General features: G+C 37.5%; 3 protein-coding genes and 1 long non-coding RNA gene across 5 annotated transcripts in view; 3 read left to right on the top strand and 1 right to left on the bottom strand.

The window, feature by feature from the left end:
• Positions 1-17,973, top strand: part of LOC121912949 (B-cell receptor CD22-like) — a 105,385-nt gene that overhangs the window by 55,919 nt on the left and 31,493 nt on the right. The window lies entirely within an intron of this gene.
• Positions 623-4,251, top strand: LOC121912976 (B-cell receptor CD22-like). Its single transcript, XM_042435564.1, has 5 exons — positions 623-996; positions 1,488-1,566; positions 1,687-1,738; positions 2,163-2,340; positions 3,368-4,251. Exons 1-4 carry the CDS (start codon positions 711-713, stop codon positions 2,310-2,312), a joined length of 567 nt encoding a protein of 188 aa, XP_042291498.1. The 5' UTR covers positions 623-710; the 3' UTR covers positions 2,313-2,340; positions 3,368-4,251.
• Positions 5,637-7,061, top strand: LOC121912964. The gene is made up of 3 exons (XM_042435554.1): positions 5,637-5,847; positions 5,960-6,187; positions 6,895-7,061. The coding sequence occupies exons 1-3, from the start codon at positions 5,637-5,639 to the stop codon at positions 7,059-7,061; spliced, it is 606 nt and encodes a 201-aa protein (XP_042291488.1).
• LOC121913127 lies at positions 7,019-16,393 on the bottom strand. Of its 2 annotated transcripts, none has more exons than XR_006100216.1 (5): positions 15,937-16,393; positions 13,232-13,294; positions 7,688-7,805; positions 7,468-7,578; positions 7,019-7,109 (listed from the first exon to the last, which is right to left on the bottom strand). It is a non-coding gene; the product is annotated as an uncharacterized LOC121913127 (long non-coding RNA). The 2 variants fall into 2 exon arrangements; XR_006100215.1 differs by having other exon boundaries at positions 7,026-7,109; positions 7,435-7,578.

Consider the following 17,973-nt stretch of genomic DNA (forward strand, 5'->3'; position numbering starts at 1 on the left):
TGTGGTGCATTTTCAGTGAAATTAAACAAAGATACTCCCATTTAAAGTTTAAACAAAGCCATGTTAAAAGCAAACACATTGACTCGACATACAATATATCATACTGTCCTGCATGTTAATATTAATGAATGTTTGTTGATACATCTTGTTCACCAGATGCTCCAAAGCTTCCTTCTGTGTCAGTGAGTCCCTCTGGTCAGATAGTGGAGGGCAGTTCAGTGACCCTGACCTGTAGCAGTGATGCTAACCCAGCAGCTAATTACGCCTGGTACAAGGAAAACCAAACACTGTTTCATGGACCAGAAGGAAGTTATAATTTCATCTCCATCAGCTCTGAGGATAGAGGGATGTACTACTGCAAGTCTGAGAATCAATATGGATGGATCAACTCTTTGTCTCTGTTCATAGATGTCCTGTGTAAGTAGTAAAGTGTAAATCAAACACTTTAAGTCAACATGGTAGTTTTTGTGGTAATAATCTATGAGGCTCCCAATCCAAAATGTGAGCTCTGACTGAGCTACATCACAAGGAAATATATGCCCTTTAATAGCTTACTTACTTAGACTTTTTAAATATTCTGTCTGTGGTGCATTTTCAGTGAAATTAAACAAAGATACTCCCATTTAAAGTTTAAACAAAGCCATGTTAAAAGCAAACACATTGACTCGACATACAATATATCATACTGTCCTGCATGTTAATATTAATGAATGTTTGTTGATACATCTTGTTCACCAGATGCTCCAAAGCTTCCTTCTGTGTCAGTGAGTCCCTCTGGTGAGATAGTGGAGGGCAGTTCAGTGACCCTGACCTGTAGCAGTGATGCTAACCCAGCAGCTAATTACACCTGGTACAAAGAGAATGAAGCCTCACCAAAAGCATCAGGACAGATCTTCACCATCACTGATGTCAGATCTGAACACAGTGGGAATTATTACTGTGAAGTCCAGAACATCAGAGGACGTCAAAGCATCACCATACATCTGACTGTGGCAGGTTGGTTTTTCCACTGCATCTGATGTGATGGGGGGACTCAACCTTGACCTGTACTTTTGCATACACATAGTTATTCTGTGCAATGAGGGATTCCAAAATTAACACACATCACATAATTCTTCTCCAGTGGACCATGCTTTGTTCATTAAATGTTTTCGGCTATCTCTCCTCCATCAAGGTGGTGCCTGAGGACACTCCTCTTAAATAGTAAATAACATGCTTTTTGTGATTTTAAATCATTTATACACTGTTATTACACCAGATGTCTATGTTAAACATAGTCAAAACTTCAAGTCAAAAGCCAGGCCTTCACCCTGCTCTGAATGCTCTATTTGCAAACTAACATCTACTTCCCCATTGAACTGACATCAGATTTTAGTACTCTTGAATCTGGGAGTTCTCTTTCATGACTTTTATGGGGCCAGTGAGCCCAAAAAACCTTTGACACTCAAATTAAATGTCAGTGTTATCTTTTGATTTCCATTTCCTAGGAGCATGGAAGTTAATAGCTGTTGGAACAATCGCTGCTGTTTTACTTGTCCTACTCATCTTGGTTGCACTATGCATTAGGTGAGAAGTACATCTTTCTTAACTGATACATCTTTGAAAAGCATTTCAAATCATTTCAATCAGTCAATTTATCAATTAATTTATTTGTCCTTTTTTTTTTTCACTTATTTTCCAAACCAGAGCCTCTAAGCAACCGTCTAAACCTGCAGAGACATTGGGCAACAGTGCACAGGTGAGGAAGATCAGTCCTAGTACAAAATATGGTTCCACAATTCAGTTCTTACTGTAAAGACAGTCTCAGCACTTGGAGAGCAAATTTTCTAAGTCCTTTGAGTTTGACTTACAGAGATAAAACACATGCAGAAATATCCTTAGTAAATAACAATATAGTATGTAGTTTTGAACTGGACAGGTTTAATAGGTTACCAGAATCTGATTCATACTGTTCTTCTGAGAGCCAAAAGTTTGATTTTGCTTCACCCTGCAGTGATAGTCAATACAGGGAAAAAATCACTTGGCACAGATGCAACTAAGAAAGATAATTGACAATAGTTGGACTGATATCATGAAGCTAAATAACCTACCTACTGTCACTTTAAGTCAAAGAAGCATTGAACTCAGTTTGTCAAACTGAACAAGTGATCTTATCTTTCCAGTGTCTACAGACACAATCAGCCGAGCAGCAGGATGCCCTTCTCTGTACCACTGTTGATTTGTCCAAGGAACAGGCAGATACTCTCTGCTCCAATATCAGCCCAGCTCAGCCCCGAAGACACAAGGAGGAAGAAGAGGCATTGAGTGTGTGAAAATGAACAGTGGCAATGCAGCCCCAAGGTAAGCACCTTTTTACAAAGGAACAGTATCCTCAGTTGGTGTTTGATAGAGTGTCTTGACCTTTTCTGTTCAAAAATGTGGACAAATTTGGATTTGGCCAGAACTTTATCAGGTGGATTAAACTGCTGTATTTTGTGAGGATGATTCTGGTCAATTGTCTCATTTGTATGTCATCATTTTGACCTTGAGAAAGGGACATGCTTTTTGTCACCACTTAACGTTGATCATTAAACGATTGCCACAAGCGAAACACAATGATGTCTATCAAACAAATAGTTAAAAACAACATTTATAATGAATTTCTTATATGCTGATGATGTGTTAGTATTCTATCTTGATTTTTATTTCTGCCACTGATGGCCACATTTGGTACCTTTGAGGATAGAAAGTCAGTGTTAGCAAAGCCTTTAAATTCAGACTTCCCCCATTTTGCCATCAAAAATCTTCACATCTACTAGTTCAGGTTATTGACAATTTGCATTACAGATAAAAGAGATGCAAGTTGGTTAGATATTGGGAAATCAACCTGTGTACTGCAGTGGCCATGCTGTGAAAATCTACAGTCGTTGTGGATGAAAATTACATTTCAAACTTCAGCTGAAGTTAATATTGGTCATACTCAGCCAAATGAAGGGGGTATCCTATAGAGTCATACTGTTTTTAATAGAATATTCCCTCTGTGTGTTTCGCCAGACAGTGTATCTTTGCTGAGCTGCAGTGGAGGGATTTTACCACACAGAGGGAATAAGTCAAGTGTTATATTCATTTTGGCTAAACTGTATAATGCATATTCACGTAGAAAACAGAGATTTTGTCTCCCATCTCTTACACTGGAGTACACCGCTAACTCAATATATGAGCATTCAAGTGTTGTATCAAGAGAGTTTAAAATTTTAGTTTATATTTACATATCTAGTTGCATATTTGATAGAAGAGTTTGAGATGAGTTTTGTAATAACTGCTGTATTAGTTTTGGCATTTAATAACATATCTTTAGAGCGTTCTCATTTGTTTTTCCCCCTCACAGAAACAGAAGCCAGGAAACTGCTGCGTTGTATATCGCAATCAACAAAACCCCCAAATAACATGGAGAATTTTTTCTTTATTTGTATTTAATCAGTTGTGGTTTCTCAGAACAGACCTGTCCAGGAATAGAGATATACTGTATGTGGACAATAGATCTCTAATGTAAATACACACATTTCAATAGAACATGCAACAGTATTCAGAGTTTGTTTTTTTCACCAAAGGTCAGCCATGTGTAAAGTACTCATGACTTAGTGCATATGTGTAATATGTTTTTACCTGATGAATCTTAGTCACTTGGTGCCATAACAGGAGCCCTAATATCATTTGTTGGTGCAGTGGAACATCAACAACTGCATTTGCTGGACTGCACAATCAAGCCACAGCAACCACTACCTGGAATTGAAGCCAGAGTGTCTGCAGATGAATAGTTTCCTCCCTCTCAGTCTGATCCCTTTTGTAATTCATGCAAATCAAGCAGACATTTTCTATATAATCTCTAGAAATGCAATGATTATTAGATGAATTTATTTGTTGATTGACAGAAAATTAATCTGCAACTATTTTGATAATTGAATAATCATTTCAGATAAGCAAGTAAGTAAACTTGCCCAAACATTACTGGTTTCAGCTTCTCAAATGTGACAATTTAATGCTTTTCTTTGTCATAACAAAGAAAATCACCCAGATTTAAGGAGCCCTAAATCTGTTGACGCTTTCAAATGAAATCTTAAGACACATCTTTTTACCATTGCTTTCTCCTGAAGTGTTTTTACCTCACAGTTGTTTTATCTTGTCTTATCCTGTCATTTAAATTTAATTTTATCTTGTTTTTTTATTCACCTTGTTTTATCGTAAATGCTATGATTATCTGATTTTATGTACTAACAGCACTTTGTGTTGCATTTTATGCATGAATTTTGCTATATAAATAAAGTGTATTATTATTATTATTATTATTATTATTATTATTATTATTATTATTATTATTATTATTATTATTAATAATAATAATAATAATAATAATAATAATAATAATAATAATAATAATAATATTGTTATACATAATAGTAAACTGAATATCTTCGGTTTTTGGACTGTTGGTCAGACAAAACTTTGACTTTGAGAAACAAAATGACAAAATGATTAATATCACTGAATGCTGATAGGATGAAATGGGTGGTATTCATTTCATACATTGAAGGGGAACTCCACCAATTTTAGTCTGTTTACAGGACTATGTACTACTGCATGTGTGAGGAAAGTTGCCTCTTTGGAGCTGTGTGACATCTGATAAATTGCCGCAAGTGATGTCACTTGAGTCAGCATCAGTTGGGGCTGAAGACTATAAATTTGACAATGAAAATAAATCTGGTGGTGAAAAGTTAAAAGAAGCGGATTACCAGACCTCTGTAGCCTGCTCCTCATCTCTGCTTGAGGCTAGCAGCTCAAGGCTACATTAGCTGCTACTAGCAAAACAGACCTGAATCCCCAACCAAACTGGTGATGGTGTAGTTGCATTGTGGATAATGTAGAAGCTTGTAGAACACATGGAACGCTTTATTCCATTTGTTCTACAAGGAAGAAGAATACAGAATATCTGATATCTTAATCAGGGGCAATCACAACATAACCAGTATCCATGTTTTTTGCATATGATTTATGAGCTAATCTTTATGCTAATGACATTTTACTTACACCATCTAACCGAGGTGACTCTATTGCATACCCTCAGACTTATCCCAACCTTATAGGCTATATAAATCTTTTACGTCTTGGAGGAGCAGTATGGCGGCACCTCACTTGAGACAGTCTTGATGGAGGTGTGGTTTCTTGTCAGCATAATATTTATTAATTTTTGTCAGGGGAGACATACTTGTACATTGTAACATTGTGCAGCTTCGGACTTATCTCTGGAACACTGTATCAGTTATCAAACAGGTGGTGCAATTTGTGAAATATGTGAAAAGTGAAATCCCAATGTAGAGCCTTTTATTTAAAAGAACATTGGAGAACATGCATTTTCTAATCTAGTTGTAGTTTGAGAGTGCTGCCACTAGATGTTGATAAAGAGCTGATAGCAAATCTATGCCACATCTTGTACATCTCTCATTCGTCCACATTATTATTCGGCCCCTCTCTTTCTTTTACAAGTTTAAGCCTCATCCATGAACTGTTGAGCAGCTTGTCATAACAAATCCAGGACTGCACCTTACTGGACCACCCTCAGGGCAATCTATGGCCTGAGGGTGGTAGGGTGTCAACAAAGCATGATGTGTTTGGAACCCTCGACTCAGAATACTCTGAGTCTGAGAACAGACTCAGAGTATTCAGGTCGTGTTCAGTATCACTGTGATAAGAACGACTGCACTCTGAGAATCACAGACCTGAGAGAGAGCGACTCAGCTCAGTACAAGTTCATAACAAACCAACCAGGAGGAAGATTTACTGGTTCACCTGGAGTCACTTTGACTGTCACAGGTAACATTTTCATTGACAGATTTAACTTAGATTTAAATGGTTAATGTCTTGGAAATATCACTGTGTGTGTCTGAACATAAATTAGACGTCTATTCTTTCTTCACATATACAGATCTCCAGGTGCAGGTGATCCGATCAACATACTACTCGCATTCTACCTGGACAGAGCTGAAGTGTCACAGCAGATGTCATCTACCTGATCGTTCTTCCTTCATATGGTACAAGAATGGACAGAAAATTTCGGATGAAACACCTTCTACTTATAACGTGTACTTTTACTCATCAGACAGCTTTTCCTGCGCTGTAAAAGGATTTGAGCATCATCCTGCTCCTTCAGTGTGTGAGTTTACAACACAGTCTCTCACTAAACTAACCACATCTAGTGGAGCCTTTAACCTATTGTACTATACCTTGTATTTACATGTAATTCAAAAATTGACATAGAAGTGGATCAAAAACAAACCACAGCCCCATGAGATTTTAGATATGTTACATTCTTTACAGATATGCTACATTCAAGAGCTTACTGTACATTTAATAAGTCAGTTCACTCAAAATACGAAAAACATATTTTCTGACTCACTCCCTTTCTAACCATGTGAGTAGTTGCAGTTTCATCTGCCTAAATTTTGAGATATCAATCCTAGAATAGTCTGCTGCCATCCCAATAAAAAGAAAGTGAATTAAATATTATTTGTACTGCTTAAAGCTTTGAAAACATATATTTGAAAAACAATCTGTCTATGTGTCTTACCAGAAACATCGTCCCTATTACTTTGGATAATCTACAGACTTTGTTGTGGACAGTTTTTATAGAGAATACATCTTGAGTAGAAAGTAATTCCAATGAAAATTGTTGACAGATATGTCTGTGGATGATTCAAAGTAACCAAAACACCTTTCAAACATGATTTTTATATACAAACTAAATTCTGTTCACCTTCATTGTGTTGATGTGGCGGTGTCTCAAAACCTGACGTGACGCATACACTAACAACTAAGGATTCAGGACTAACTGTGCTGTTTTAAATTAATTCTATCTTTCAGGTTTCTATGCTCAATACTGCAACAGAGTGACTTACATTGACAGAAGCATCTGTGCTTCCAGAGGCTCATCAGTGGACATTTCCTGCACATACAGCAGTTATGAATCTATCACATCAACATTCTGGTTCAGTCATGAACGTCGTCATCAGTGGCAGAATTCCTCATAGCCTGAGGACCTTAGTGAAGACTCCCAGTATGCAGGTCGGGTTCAGCTCCTAGAAACAGAGAGAGGACACACCACTCTGAGAATCTCTGACCTGAGAGAGAGCGATTCAGCCCAGTATCACTTCACATTCAAAACACAAAGATTTGAATGGGGGAGTAGTTTACCTGGATCAACTCTGACTGTCACAGGTACTGATGAACACAAATTGATAAATAGTGATAGTGGTGAATAGTTATTATTGAAGTGTTTCACATAAAATTGATTTGATTATATTGAGTATTTTCTCCCATTTACACATTTGATTGGATGATCCCAAATTATTTCACCCACCAGAACTACAAAGGATATTTTGACTGTATGTTTGTGTATTTTACCGGTAACTAATGACATTTTGTGTCCTTCCTCACATATGCAGCTCTCCAGGTGCAGGTGATCACAATAACAGTCCATCAGTCTTATACCGAGGCAGAGCTGAAATGTCTCAGCAGCTGCAGTCCAGCAGGTGGTATTTCTTACATCTGGTTCAAGAACAGACAGAAAGTTATGAAGGAGGAAACTTCTCTTTATTCAGGGCAGTTTAATCCTGGTGACAATGTCTCCTGTGCTTTGAAAGGACATGAGGATTACCGCTCTCCTTCAGTGTGTGAGTCCAATAAGCTTCAGTATCTCTGATGTTTCACTGTCCTCTAGTGGTGAAGCTTCAGTGTTGCAGAGTCAGGCTTCATCACTGAGGTCTTCCTCCTGTCTGCATTGAAGGATAAGGGTGGTGATTTTCTATATTTCAGTGAGCCACACTGTTGCACTGGGTGACATGTTTTCTTTCACCAAAAGCAACGATTACTGTAGTTTGTTTAGAAACGGATCCAATGACTAATGACAGCAATAACATTTACAGTCTCTGGAGAGACTGCTTTGTGTTTGCATTTACAGAGTTTTACTAGCTTGTTGTGCTACATATCACAACATCTTGACTTTGTTATGAAAAAGTAATTAACATAATACCACAAAGTTAATAAGAAATACCACTAGACACTTCTCTTTTTCTGTGTATTTCTCTCTCACACAAACAAAACAGTGAGAAATGACAAATCATGATAGTTGCACCACATGCCTGAAGATGGTTTTGTATGAAGCATTTTCAGTATAACAGTCCATATTTGTTAGTGACAACTGTAGATCACTGACTGAATCATTAACATACTTAGACACATTGACTGTGAGTGTTTGTTCAACAACTGTACAACAAGGTCACCAATGTCAACATTCAACACTTCTGAAACTGAGCCTCTAACTGAAATGTTTGATGAATTTAATGTCAAGGGTAAACAAATTAAGATGCAACTCAATCATAAAAAGTGAAAACTACTGAAAGTAAATTTGCAGTACATCTCTTTGAACTCATGGTGGTGTATTCAATATCTTAACATGCACTAGAAGTGTGAGGAGATGCATCAAACCAACTGTCATACATCAGACACACGTCATGTTTGTTTTTTAGATGACGAAATGTGCGCACACTTAAAAAGAGGAAGATGATAAAAATGTCTCATTGTTTCTCTTCTCTCTTTAAATTACTAACAGGCCCAAACACTGGTCTCTTATTCTCTCTAACATAGATTATATTAACAGTAAAACTTGTTTTTAACTTATGTGTTTACTGTCATGTGGTTCCTCATGAATATTCATAATAATAAGAAAGAGGAAGGAAATCAAGTCATTTACTGTCCTGATATCTGACTTCTGCTCACAGATCACAGAGGACGAGCATTTTAACAGACAACGTCCTTCTCTGTTGTACTTAGAATAGTTTACTGATATGACTATTACATGTTGTTTACATTATTTGATGTATTTTATTGTCTCTGAAGCCTCACAGACAGATGAGAAGAGCAGCTATGAGTTTAACAGCAGCAGCGAGTGGATTTGTTGTCTTCCTTCTCTCTGTGTCAGGTACTGTATATCTACATTTACATTGTAGGACATTTAACACACTTATTCAGAGCAGCATGAAGACATTTTAAGAAAGTAAATATAAAATATCCCAGATCAGCACTTTTCTAGGTTTGATGTATGTGTGATGCAGTATGATGAATAACTTTTAAACTCTACAACATCAAACATTGACTTCTGTTTATTCCTGTGTAAAATATAGCTGTTGAATGAAGACAAAGAAATAATAACAGTATTCACTGCTGAACACTTTAATAATATTATATTAAGATGTTCAGCTGTGTCTGTGTCATGGGTGGTGGGGGTGGGGCCTGGCTAATAAGGTTTGTCCACCCTCCCTCCATGGACTGTAAGAATAATATATTTTTATACATGCATATGCATATATACATAGTTCTATGATGGTACAGCAATGCACTGAGAATTTCATCTTGTCATGATGTTTAAAATCTGTTTGGTAATTTCTGCACTCTGCACTGTAGAGCTGGACAACTGTTTTAGCTGTTACAGTTATAACAGTTGCTCCTCCCTATGAAAACTTATTGTCAGCTATTTTATTTTAGCTGCTTTCAAAAGTTTCCCTCATTTCATGTTCTGCATTTCTTTGTGGTTTTCATACAACTGAGCAGCAACTTTATCAAAGAACTAACAGAGAGGAAATTAACCAAGACAAGCACAGACTCTCTAATGATTCATTCTCTTCTTCTTTTCCTGTTCAGTAAAACTGCATTAATGTTCACAGGTTCAATACATTCTTGTTCCTTCACTGCACATTCAGACTGTACGATGTTCTGTCTCAGTGCACAGAGAGATTAACTGTAAACAGCATCTAAAACTGTTTCTTTGTACTGTAAATTAAAAGTATGTATAAAAGTATTCACCCAGATATGATTAATAAATAACATAATGAAAGTCATATAATAGAGTTGCAATGTGCCTAAATAGTAAATGAACATGGGGAACCAATACAGAACCAATATGAGTTTTAATGAGGTGAAAACAACTTTGATGTACCACTGATCTGCTGCTCTACTCCAAAAAACTTAGTTAAATATATTTTATGTTTTTAATCATTCATGTCTGAAGGACATTTTTGATAATACGCAAGACACACATTTCAGGTGTTTAGCTTTTTTAAAACTACAACAAACAAGCAGAACAACAGTAAAAACTTGCAGAATGAATGGACTAAAGCTGAAACACTCAGCAGTAACAAATGATAAAATATGATAAACAACTGATAAAATATTGTATTCCAGTTCAGTTCTAGTTAGATTGATGCACGATGAGGAGCTTTGAATGATAACGACTACAAATAAAATCATATTTGTGCCATGATCCACTTTGTCTTATTCACTGATTCTTAAGTTGTCATGAATCTGATTGTGGTTTCTGATGTGCTCTGTGTTACAGTGGTACAGGGTCAGAATGACTGGAGAGTGACTTACACTTCTACTCAGATCTGTGCCTTAAAAGGATCAACAGTGAACATAAGCTGCACCTACAGATACCCATCCAGAATAAATGACAAAAATATTGAAGTTGAGAGAACATGCTGGTTCACTAAATTGAGTAATAATGAACCTGTGGATCTGAGAACAGACTCAGAGTATTCAGGTCGTGTTCAGTATCACTGTGATAAGAACGACTGCAGTCTGAGAATCACAGACCTGAGAGAGAGCGACTCAGCTGAGTACAAGTTCATGTTCATAACAAACCAACCAGGAGGGAGATTTACTGGTTCACCTGGAGTCACTTTGACTGTCACAGGTAACATTTTCATTGGAAGACTTAATGTAACTTCAAATGGTTAATATCTTGGAAATAGTACTGTGAATGTTTGTGTGTGTCTGAACATGAATTACATTTCTGTTCTTTCTTCACATATACAGATCTCCAGGTGCAGGTGATCAGATCAACAGTCTATCAGTATTCTACCTGGGCAGAGCTGAAGTGTCACAGCAGTTGTCGTCTACCTAACCATGCTTCCTACATCTGGTACAAGAATGGACAGGAAATCAGGAGAGAAACATCTTCTTATTATTCAGACTACTTATATCCTGCAGACAGCTATTCCTGTGCTGTTGAAGGACATGAAGATTTCCCCTCTCTTCCAGTTTGTGAGTTTTCTTCACAGTCTTTCACTAACATAACAGCATCTTGTGGAGCCTTTTATCTAAAGTACTGTACAATGAATTCATGTATTTCTAACATGAAGGTCCCCACTGCCTCACTTCTTATTGGATCCATGTTTTTCTCATTGAGCTCTACTGCTGTCAGTATCCCAACAACAATACAACCTGCCCTGTGTTACTGCAGAGAAACAGTTTTTTATTTTAACATTTCATCCAGCCTATTAGACAAAATCTCTTGTTTCAAGGTTTTGACAACTAGATTCATTGTGTCTTCAGTCCCTCTGTGAAAATTACAAATTTCGCTCTGATTTTTCTTTTGTTCAATAATTATATTGACCCACCTCTTCCATCAATAGTCAATTAGAGCCATCACTCCAGTCTTAACAATATATTTCACACAACACTTAAATACACACACACACACACACACACACACACACACACACACACACACACACACACACACACACACACACACACACACACACACATACTAGCGGCAGTTATGAAGGAAAGTTCTTAAAGTAGATGAGGATTACTGCTCTCCCTTTCTCCTTCAGCGTGTTTACTGTCACTTGAAGATTTTAAACTCATACACAAGGAAGCAGGACATGTAGTTTGTAATGTGTTTGATGAAATATAAACCATTTCAATATGTTCCACTGTGAAAACTTAACCTCAACTGGGGATGAAATGTTAAACGTGCTGTTTTCTGCTACAGATGCACCAAAAACCTCCTCTGTGTCAGTGAGTCCCTCTGGTGAAATTAAGGAGGGCAGTTCAGTGACTTTGACCTGTAACAGTGATGCTAATCCAGCAGCAAAATACACCTGGTACAAGAGTACATATATGCATTCTGAAGTTATCTCAGGAGGCCAACAGCTTGTCTTCAGCTCCATCAAGTCCTCTGACTCTGGATATTATTACTGTACACCTGAGAATGGGCTGGGCAGGAAGACGTCTAAATACACTGTGATGAATGTGAAATGTGAGTGAAACACAGTCTATGTTAAAAAAGCATCACGTAGGTGATGACAACTTTTTTCAGGCTTCATTAACCAGTGAAATATTTTGCTGATCAGACTCTCTTAGCTCTGCCTGCTTCACATTTACAATCATCAACACAAATATAAACTATTATTCATTCTTTCTCTCATGGATTTGAAGGAACAGACTCTCAAAATTGTTTCCTTCAGAAAATTGAATATGTTTTTTCTTTGAGTTCTTAGACAAAGAGTACAACAATAAAAACCTCCAGAATTAATGGACCAAATCAAAAATTTAGAAACAAATATTCTGATGTCCCAGCATAAAATTATACAATATGATAAATACCTGATAAGGCGCAATACTTCAGCTCAGTTATATGCATGATAAGAAACTTCTGTGACAGGTGACAGCAGACAATCATATTTTGAAGCTGGTCCAGATTATCTAGCCCCCAAAAACATGTTAGCACTATGATACACAGCTTGTCTTAGTAGCTGATTAACTCATTATCAACTGATGTTATGAATCTGATTGTGGTTTCTGATGTGCTCTGTGTTACAGTGGTACAGAGTCAGAATGACTGGGGAGTGACTTACACTTCTACTCAGATCTGTGCCTTAAAAGGATCAACAGTGAACATAAATTGCACCTACAGATACCCATCCAGAGTAAATGACCATGATACTGAAGTTGCGAGAACATTCTGGTTTACTAAATTGAGTAATAATGAATATGTGGATCTGAGAACAGACTCAGAGTACGCAGGTCGTGTTCAGTATCACTGTGATAAGAACGACTGCAGTCTGAGAATCACAGACCTGAGAGAGAGCGACTCAGCTGAGTACAAGTTCAGGTTCATAACAAACCAACCAGGAGGGAGTTTTACTGGTTCACCTGGAGTCACTTTGACTGTCACAGGTAACATTTTCATTGGAAAACTTAATGTAACTTCAAATGGTTAATATCTTGAAAATAGTACTGTGAATGTTTGTGTTTATATTTTGTGCATGTATAAAGATAAATGATATTTCTATTTCTTCACATATCTAGATATCCAGGTGCAGGTGATCAGATCAACAGCCTGCAAAGTTCATACCTGTGTTCGGGCAGAGCTGAAGTGTCACAGCACTTGTCATCTAGATGATCGTCCCTCCTACATCTGGTACAAGAATGGACAGATAATAACAGAACAAACGTCTCCTTATTATTTGGGCTTTTTTTATCCTGCAGACAGCTATTCCTGTGCTTTGAAAGGACATGAGACGTTCTCCTCTCCTTCAGTGTGTGAGTTTATTCCACGAGCATGAGCATAATCAGCAGAGTAACAGTGATAAGTGTCAGGTTATGATGTCTGCACTGTACAGCTGCATGACTATGATTGGATCATAAGATTAAAACATGTCAATATTTTCTCCTTCAGATGCACGTAAGATTCCTCTGGTGTCTGTGAGCCCCTCTGGGGACATTATCTTGGACAGTTCTGTGACTCTGACCTGTAGCAGTGATGCTAACCCAGCAGCTAAATACACCTGGTACAAGAAGAATGTAAATCCAGACCTTCAACCTCTCAGTAAAGAACCACAGCTTGTCTTCAGCTCCATCCAGTCCGCTGACTCTGGAGAGTATTACTGTATAGCTGAGAACCAGCTGGGGAAGAGGACATCTGAATACATCTTTATTGATGTGAAATGTGAGTCAAACAGTTCATTTAAAAAGCTGCTGTAGTTCACTGAGCAGCTCCAATACAACATGGTGTACTAATGCAACCCTTCCTCATTTTATAGTTAATTCATTTTGATACATCTCCTCCAGATGCTCCAAAGGTTCCCGCTGTGTCAGTGAGTCCCTTTGGTGAGATAGTGGAGGGCAGTTCAGTGAATCTGACCTGTAGCAGTGATGCTAACCCAGCAGCTAATTATACCTGGTACAAGGAGAATGAAGACTCACCAAAAGCATCAGGACAGATCTTCACCATCACTGATGTCAGACCTGAACACAGTGGGAATTATTACTGTGAAGCCCAGAACAGAAGAGGACGTCATAACTCCACCTTATATCTGACTGTTGTGGCAGGTTGGTTTTTCATTCAGCTACACACACATTGCACTAGGACTCATTAGCTATACAGCTGCCCCAAGTGGATTACTTCAGACCTAAGAGTCATATTCATAAGATACAGTAAAACAGGTTTGTGTGATTCACTGCTGACTGGAGGAATCAGCTCAATTCAAATCATGGTGAAGAGGGATCTGAGCAAGGAAATGATCTGAATTTTCATGTCAATGTGTTTCTTGTTAACAAGTTATATTTCAAAAGATTATGTGACCTCTGATTAGGCTGAAGTGATGCAGACTTTTTATATTTAACTAGTGGAGAGAGAGCTGTGTTCATGAATACAAGCAGTCAAGGTGAGATTTCTTCACACTGCACTGCCTCACTCTATGAGACCAAGAGTCTAAATATTGAGCTGCTGCATTTTTTCATTTAGAGGAGGAAGTTAATGTGTGACCAAGAGTATTCAGACACAACAGACCAAGTGGAGGTCTTGGCAAAGCATGGACACACTGGAGGAGTTAAATCTCCAGCTGGTCTGGGAGAATATGGAGATTATACTGAAATAATGTTTTTCAATGTAATTTAAAGGAAAAAAAAAACATTAAATTGTAAGAATGATGTGAGGAATTATATTTTTTACAACAGCACCCTCTACTGGGCCAATGGCCATTTGTGGTCCATCACTCACTCAGCAAAGCATCACACACCACCAGCTGCGCTGAGGAAGCTGCAGGAAGAGAGGAGAGTTTGCTCACTACAGCTGCTGACACTGTCACCAATTTTTTTTGAAATGTATTTAATTTTTTTCATCATTTGTCACACATTAAAGTAAGATGGTAAAGGCCAGTACTGGATCACATAGACATTTTGTTAAAGATCCCCTCCAAACATGTTTTAAGACATATAAAATACTTTTCTTTGAATAATAATAAATAATAATTTGGGTCTAAGATGTTTTTTCCACAAAAAACTACTATTACCTAGTTAGAAACTCTAAGAATGACATCTGCTTCTTCTCCCTCGTTGAGTAAACTTGAATCTATAAATATGTAAATACTTTTCATTTTGAGAGTTTATTTGCTAATCCAATGCATATTGGACCAGGATAAGCTTCCAAAGTAGTTGTGACGTCACAAATCATGCTCGTAGGCACAGCTTTAACTTAGATTTTCAGTGATTTTCGTGTTAAATATATTCTAAGCTGAAAAGAGCTGTTAGAGTTTAGAATGAAGAGAACTGAATATACATGTGTAGCCCGTGGAATTAGATGCCACACAGGACACAATTACTTCAGTGGTTCTTGTAGCTTTAATTTTATTGTTGACCATGTTTGCAGCAGGTCATTTTAACAGAGTGTTTAAGCTACTGAGTCCTTTTAGAAAGCAGCTCATGTGCTTTCAAAGCTTGTTGCAGACTTAATACAAAAAATTATGTAAAAGAAAAATGACAAATAAACATGGCAGTGGGCCATGACCATTGACAAAAAACACAAAATAGAACCAGACAAAAACACACTAAACAACCACAAATCCACAAAAATAACTCATGAATGCACAGAGCACACCTGCAAAGAACACCCACACCTCAACAAGTCCCACCAAACCCACACGGAACTCCCCGGAGATTGCACAACTCAACACACTGTTGTTTACCTTCAAACGGAGTTAAAATTCATTTAAAACCTGAACCATTCCTCTAGTAACAATGTGCAATAGCAAGGTGTGGCTTTATGCACACTAACATTACCTTGCTGTGCAATTGAGAACACAGTGGCCGACGGCTGGTGGCAAAATCCCAGGTCATGAACTCCACTAGTGTCTACTACTTTACACGACGGAGTCACAGCACCGCCCACTCTGCAAATCTCCTGTTGTTTGAACGTAAAACAGGAAGAAAGACCAAGATGCATTTGGCAGAGTGACAGTAATATTACTCAACGCTGCCACCTTGTGACCAAAATCAGCAATAACAAGTGAGACTGTGACACTTACAATTTGCCTCAAATGTTAATTAGACTGAAACAATTTTAAACTCAGAAGAAAACAACAAAGAACACATGTATTAACATTCAAACAACTTTGAGAGCTATACCTCACCTAAGTGGAAAATTACATCTGAACCAATTTACCACCAGGCTACATATATATTGACCAAAACGTTGGACCTAAACGTGCTGTAATACCTTAATTAACTGTCAGTGTTTTCTTTTCATCGCTGTTCTCCAGGAGCAGGAAAATCAATAGCTGCTGGAGTAACAACTGCTGTTCTCCTGTTTATCATCATCCTCTCTGTCTTCCTGTGGATGAGGTGAGCAGTTCTGTTTCATTAAATCATTCTTCAAAGTTCAGTCATTTCTGTTTTTAATTATTTTTTCTAACCAGGAAAAAGAGAGCCTCCAATCAAAGGTCTGAGGCTGAGGAGAGACCAGACAACAGAGAGAGGGTGAGGAGGGAGAGTTATACTATTCTATCCTGGTTCCACACTTCCACAGTCACTATCTTAAAGTGCAACTAGAAAACTCATCTGACTGTCAAACACTCATGTTGTTTCTTAACAATCCTTCATCACAAAAACCAACACTTTCCTCATTTCTATCACCCTCCAGACACAGCCGGAGGAGCAAGATAACCTTCAGTATGCCAGTGTGCACTTCTCCAACAACCAGACAGATCCTCTCTACTCCAACATCAGATCAGCTCAGCCCGACAGACACATGGAGGGACAAGAGGTTGTCCAGTACGCTGCTGTCACATTTAACAGAGCCAGTACTGCCCCGAGGTGAGCAGCTCTTCACACAGGAACATAGTAGTAACAGTTTTATTTCAGTTTTTCATTTGTTATATTTGCCTGCTGCATCTTTATTATGACTGTTTTGACTGTTTGTATAATTTAATACAACATCTTCAGAATCACCTGATTATTTTTTTAATTTCCCTCTCAGAACCAGAGGTCAGGAAACTGAAGAAGATCCAGCAGCACTGTACAGCACAGTCAACAAAACCTCATGAACACACCAGCAATCTCATGTCTTGTTTTGTTTTTTTCCATTTTTGAAAACAATGAGAAGATCTCCCCCACACTGTCACACAATTCTTCATAATTTCGTTTAATATAATTTAGAAATATACTATTTGTTATTTTAAAGGGGTCTAAACTGTGTTATTTGTGTTTTTGTATAATTTCACCTAAAAGGGTAAATATTTGCACATTCAAAAAGCAGTCAGTCCTTCTAAAGTCTTGTCTGTGGTTAGTTATTTAAAATACAGCATGATAAAAGTGAATAGACCTAATGCCAAGTTTGACAGTTTATTTGTTTATTATTAGGCTATTATAAGTTTCACCCAAAACAAGTAAACCTCTGTGGTAGCTACCTTTTAAATAGACTGAACCCAAACAACCATCATTCCAGTCTAAAGTCACTTACAGCATCTTAGACATAGTATAGAGTGTTGGGGTGCTACACCTGCTGAAAGAAAAATGTTAAAAAATGAAAAAGAAAATTGAAAAAAATCTCTACACACCTGAATATGTGACAGGTGCATTAAAGGAAAGTGCAGCTCAGACCTGTCTGAAACATGATTTAATAAATATTCCAGCAACAAGCGAGACAGTGTGTCAGAGTTCTCCTCATTGTTTTCAAGTTGCACCTTCCTCCAACACACCTGTCACATATTCAGGTGTGCAGATATTTATTTTTTCAAATTAACTTTTCATTTTATTTATTTATTTTTTTTATTTCAGCAGGTAACCATTGGGTTTTGAAACTATATTTCTCAGGATGGA

The sequence above is a fragment of the Thunnus maccoyii genome, chromosome 2 (genome assembly GCF_910596095.1).
Source record: "Thunnus maccoyii chromosome 2, fThuMac1.1, whole genome shotgun sequence".
NCBI lineage: Eukaryota > Metazoa > Chordata > Actinopteri > Scombriformes > Scombridae > Thunnus > Thunnus maccoyii.

Bases quoted from the DNA above. Each gene is read 5' to 3' on its own strand.
- LOC121912976 (XM_042435564.1), top strand. From the start codon at position 711: ATGTTTGTTGATACATCTTGTTCACCAGATGCTCCAAAGCTTCCTTCT. The intron at 1,567-1,686 runs GTGAGAAGTACA...TTTCCAAACCAG, and splicing joins TTGGTTGCACTATGCATTAG to AGCCTCTAAGCAACCGTCTA. The intron at 1,739-2,162 runs GTGAGGAAGATC...TTATCTTTCCAG, and splicing joins CATTGGGCAACAGTGCACAG to TGTCTACAGACACAATCAGC.
- LOC121912964 (XM_042435554.1), top strand. From the start codon at position 5,637: ATGATGTGTTTGGAACCCTCGACTCAGAATACTCTGAGTCTGAGAACA. The intron at 5,848-5,959 runs GTAACATTTTCA...TCACATATACAG, and splicing joins AGTCACTTTGACTGTCACAG to ATCTCCAGGTGCAGGTGATC. The intron at 6,188-6,894 runs GTGAGTTTACAA...TCTATCTTTCAG, and splicing joins TCATCCTGCTCCTTCAGTGT to GTTTCTATGCTCAATACTGC.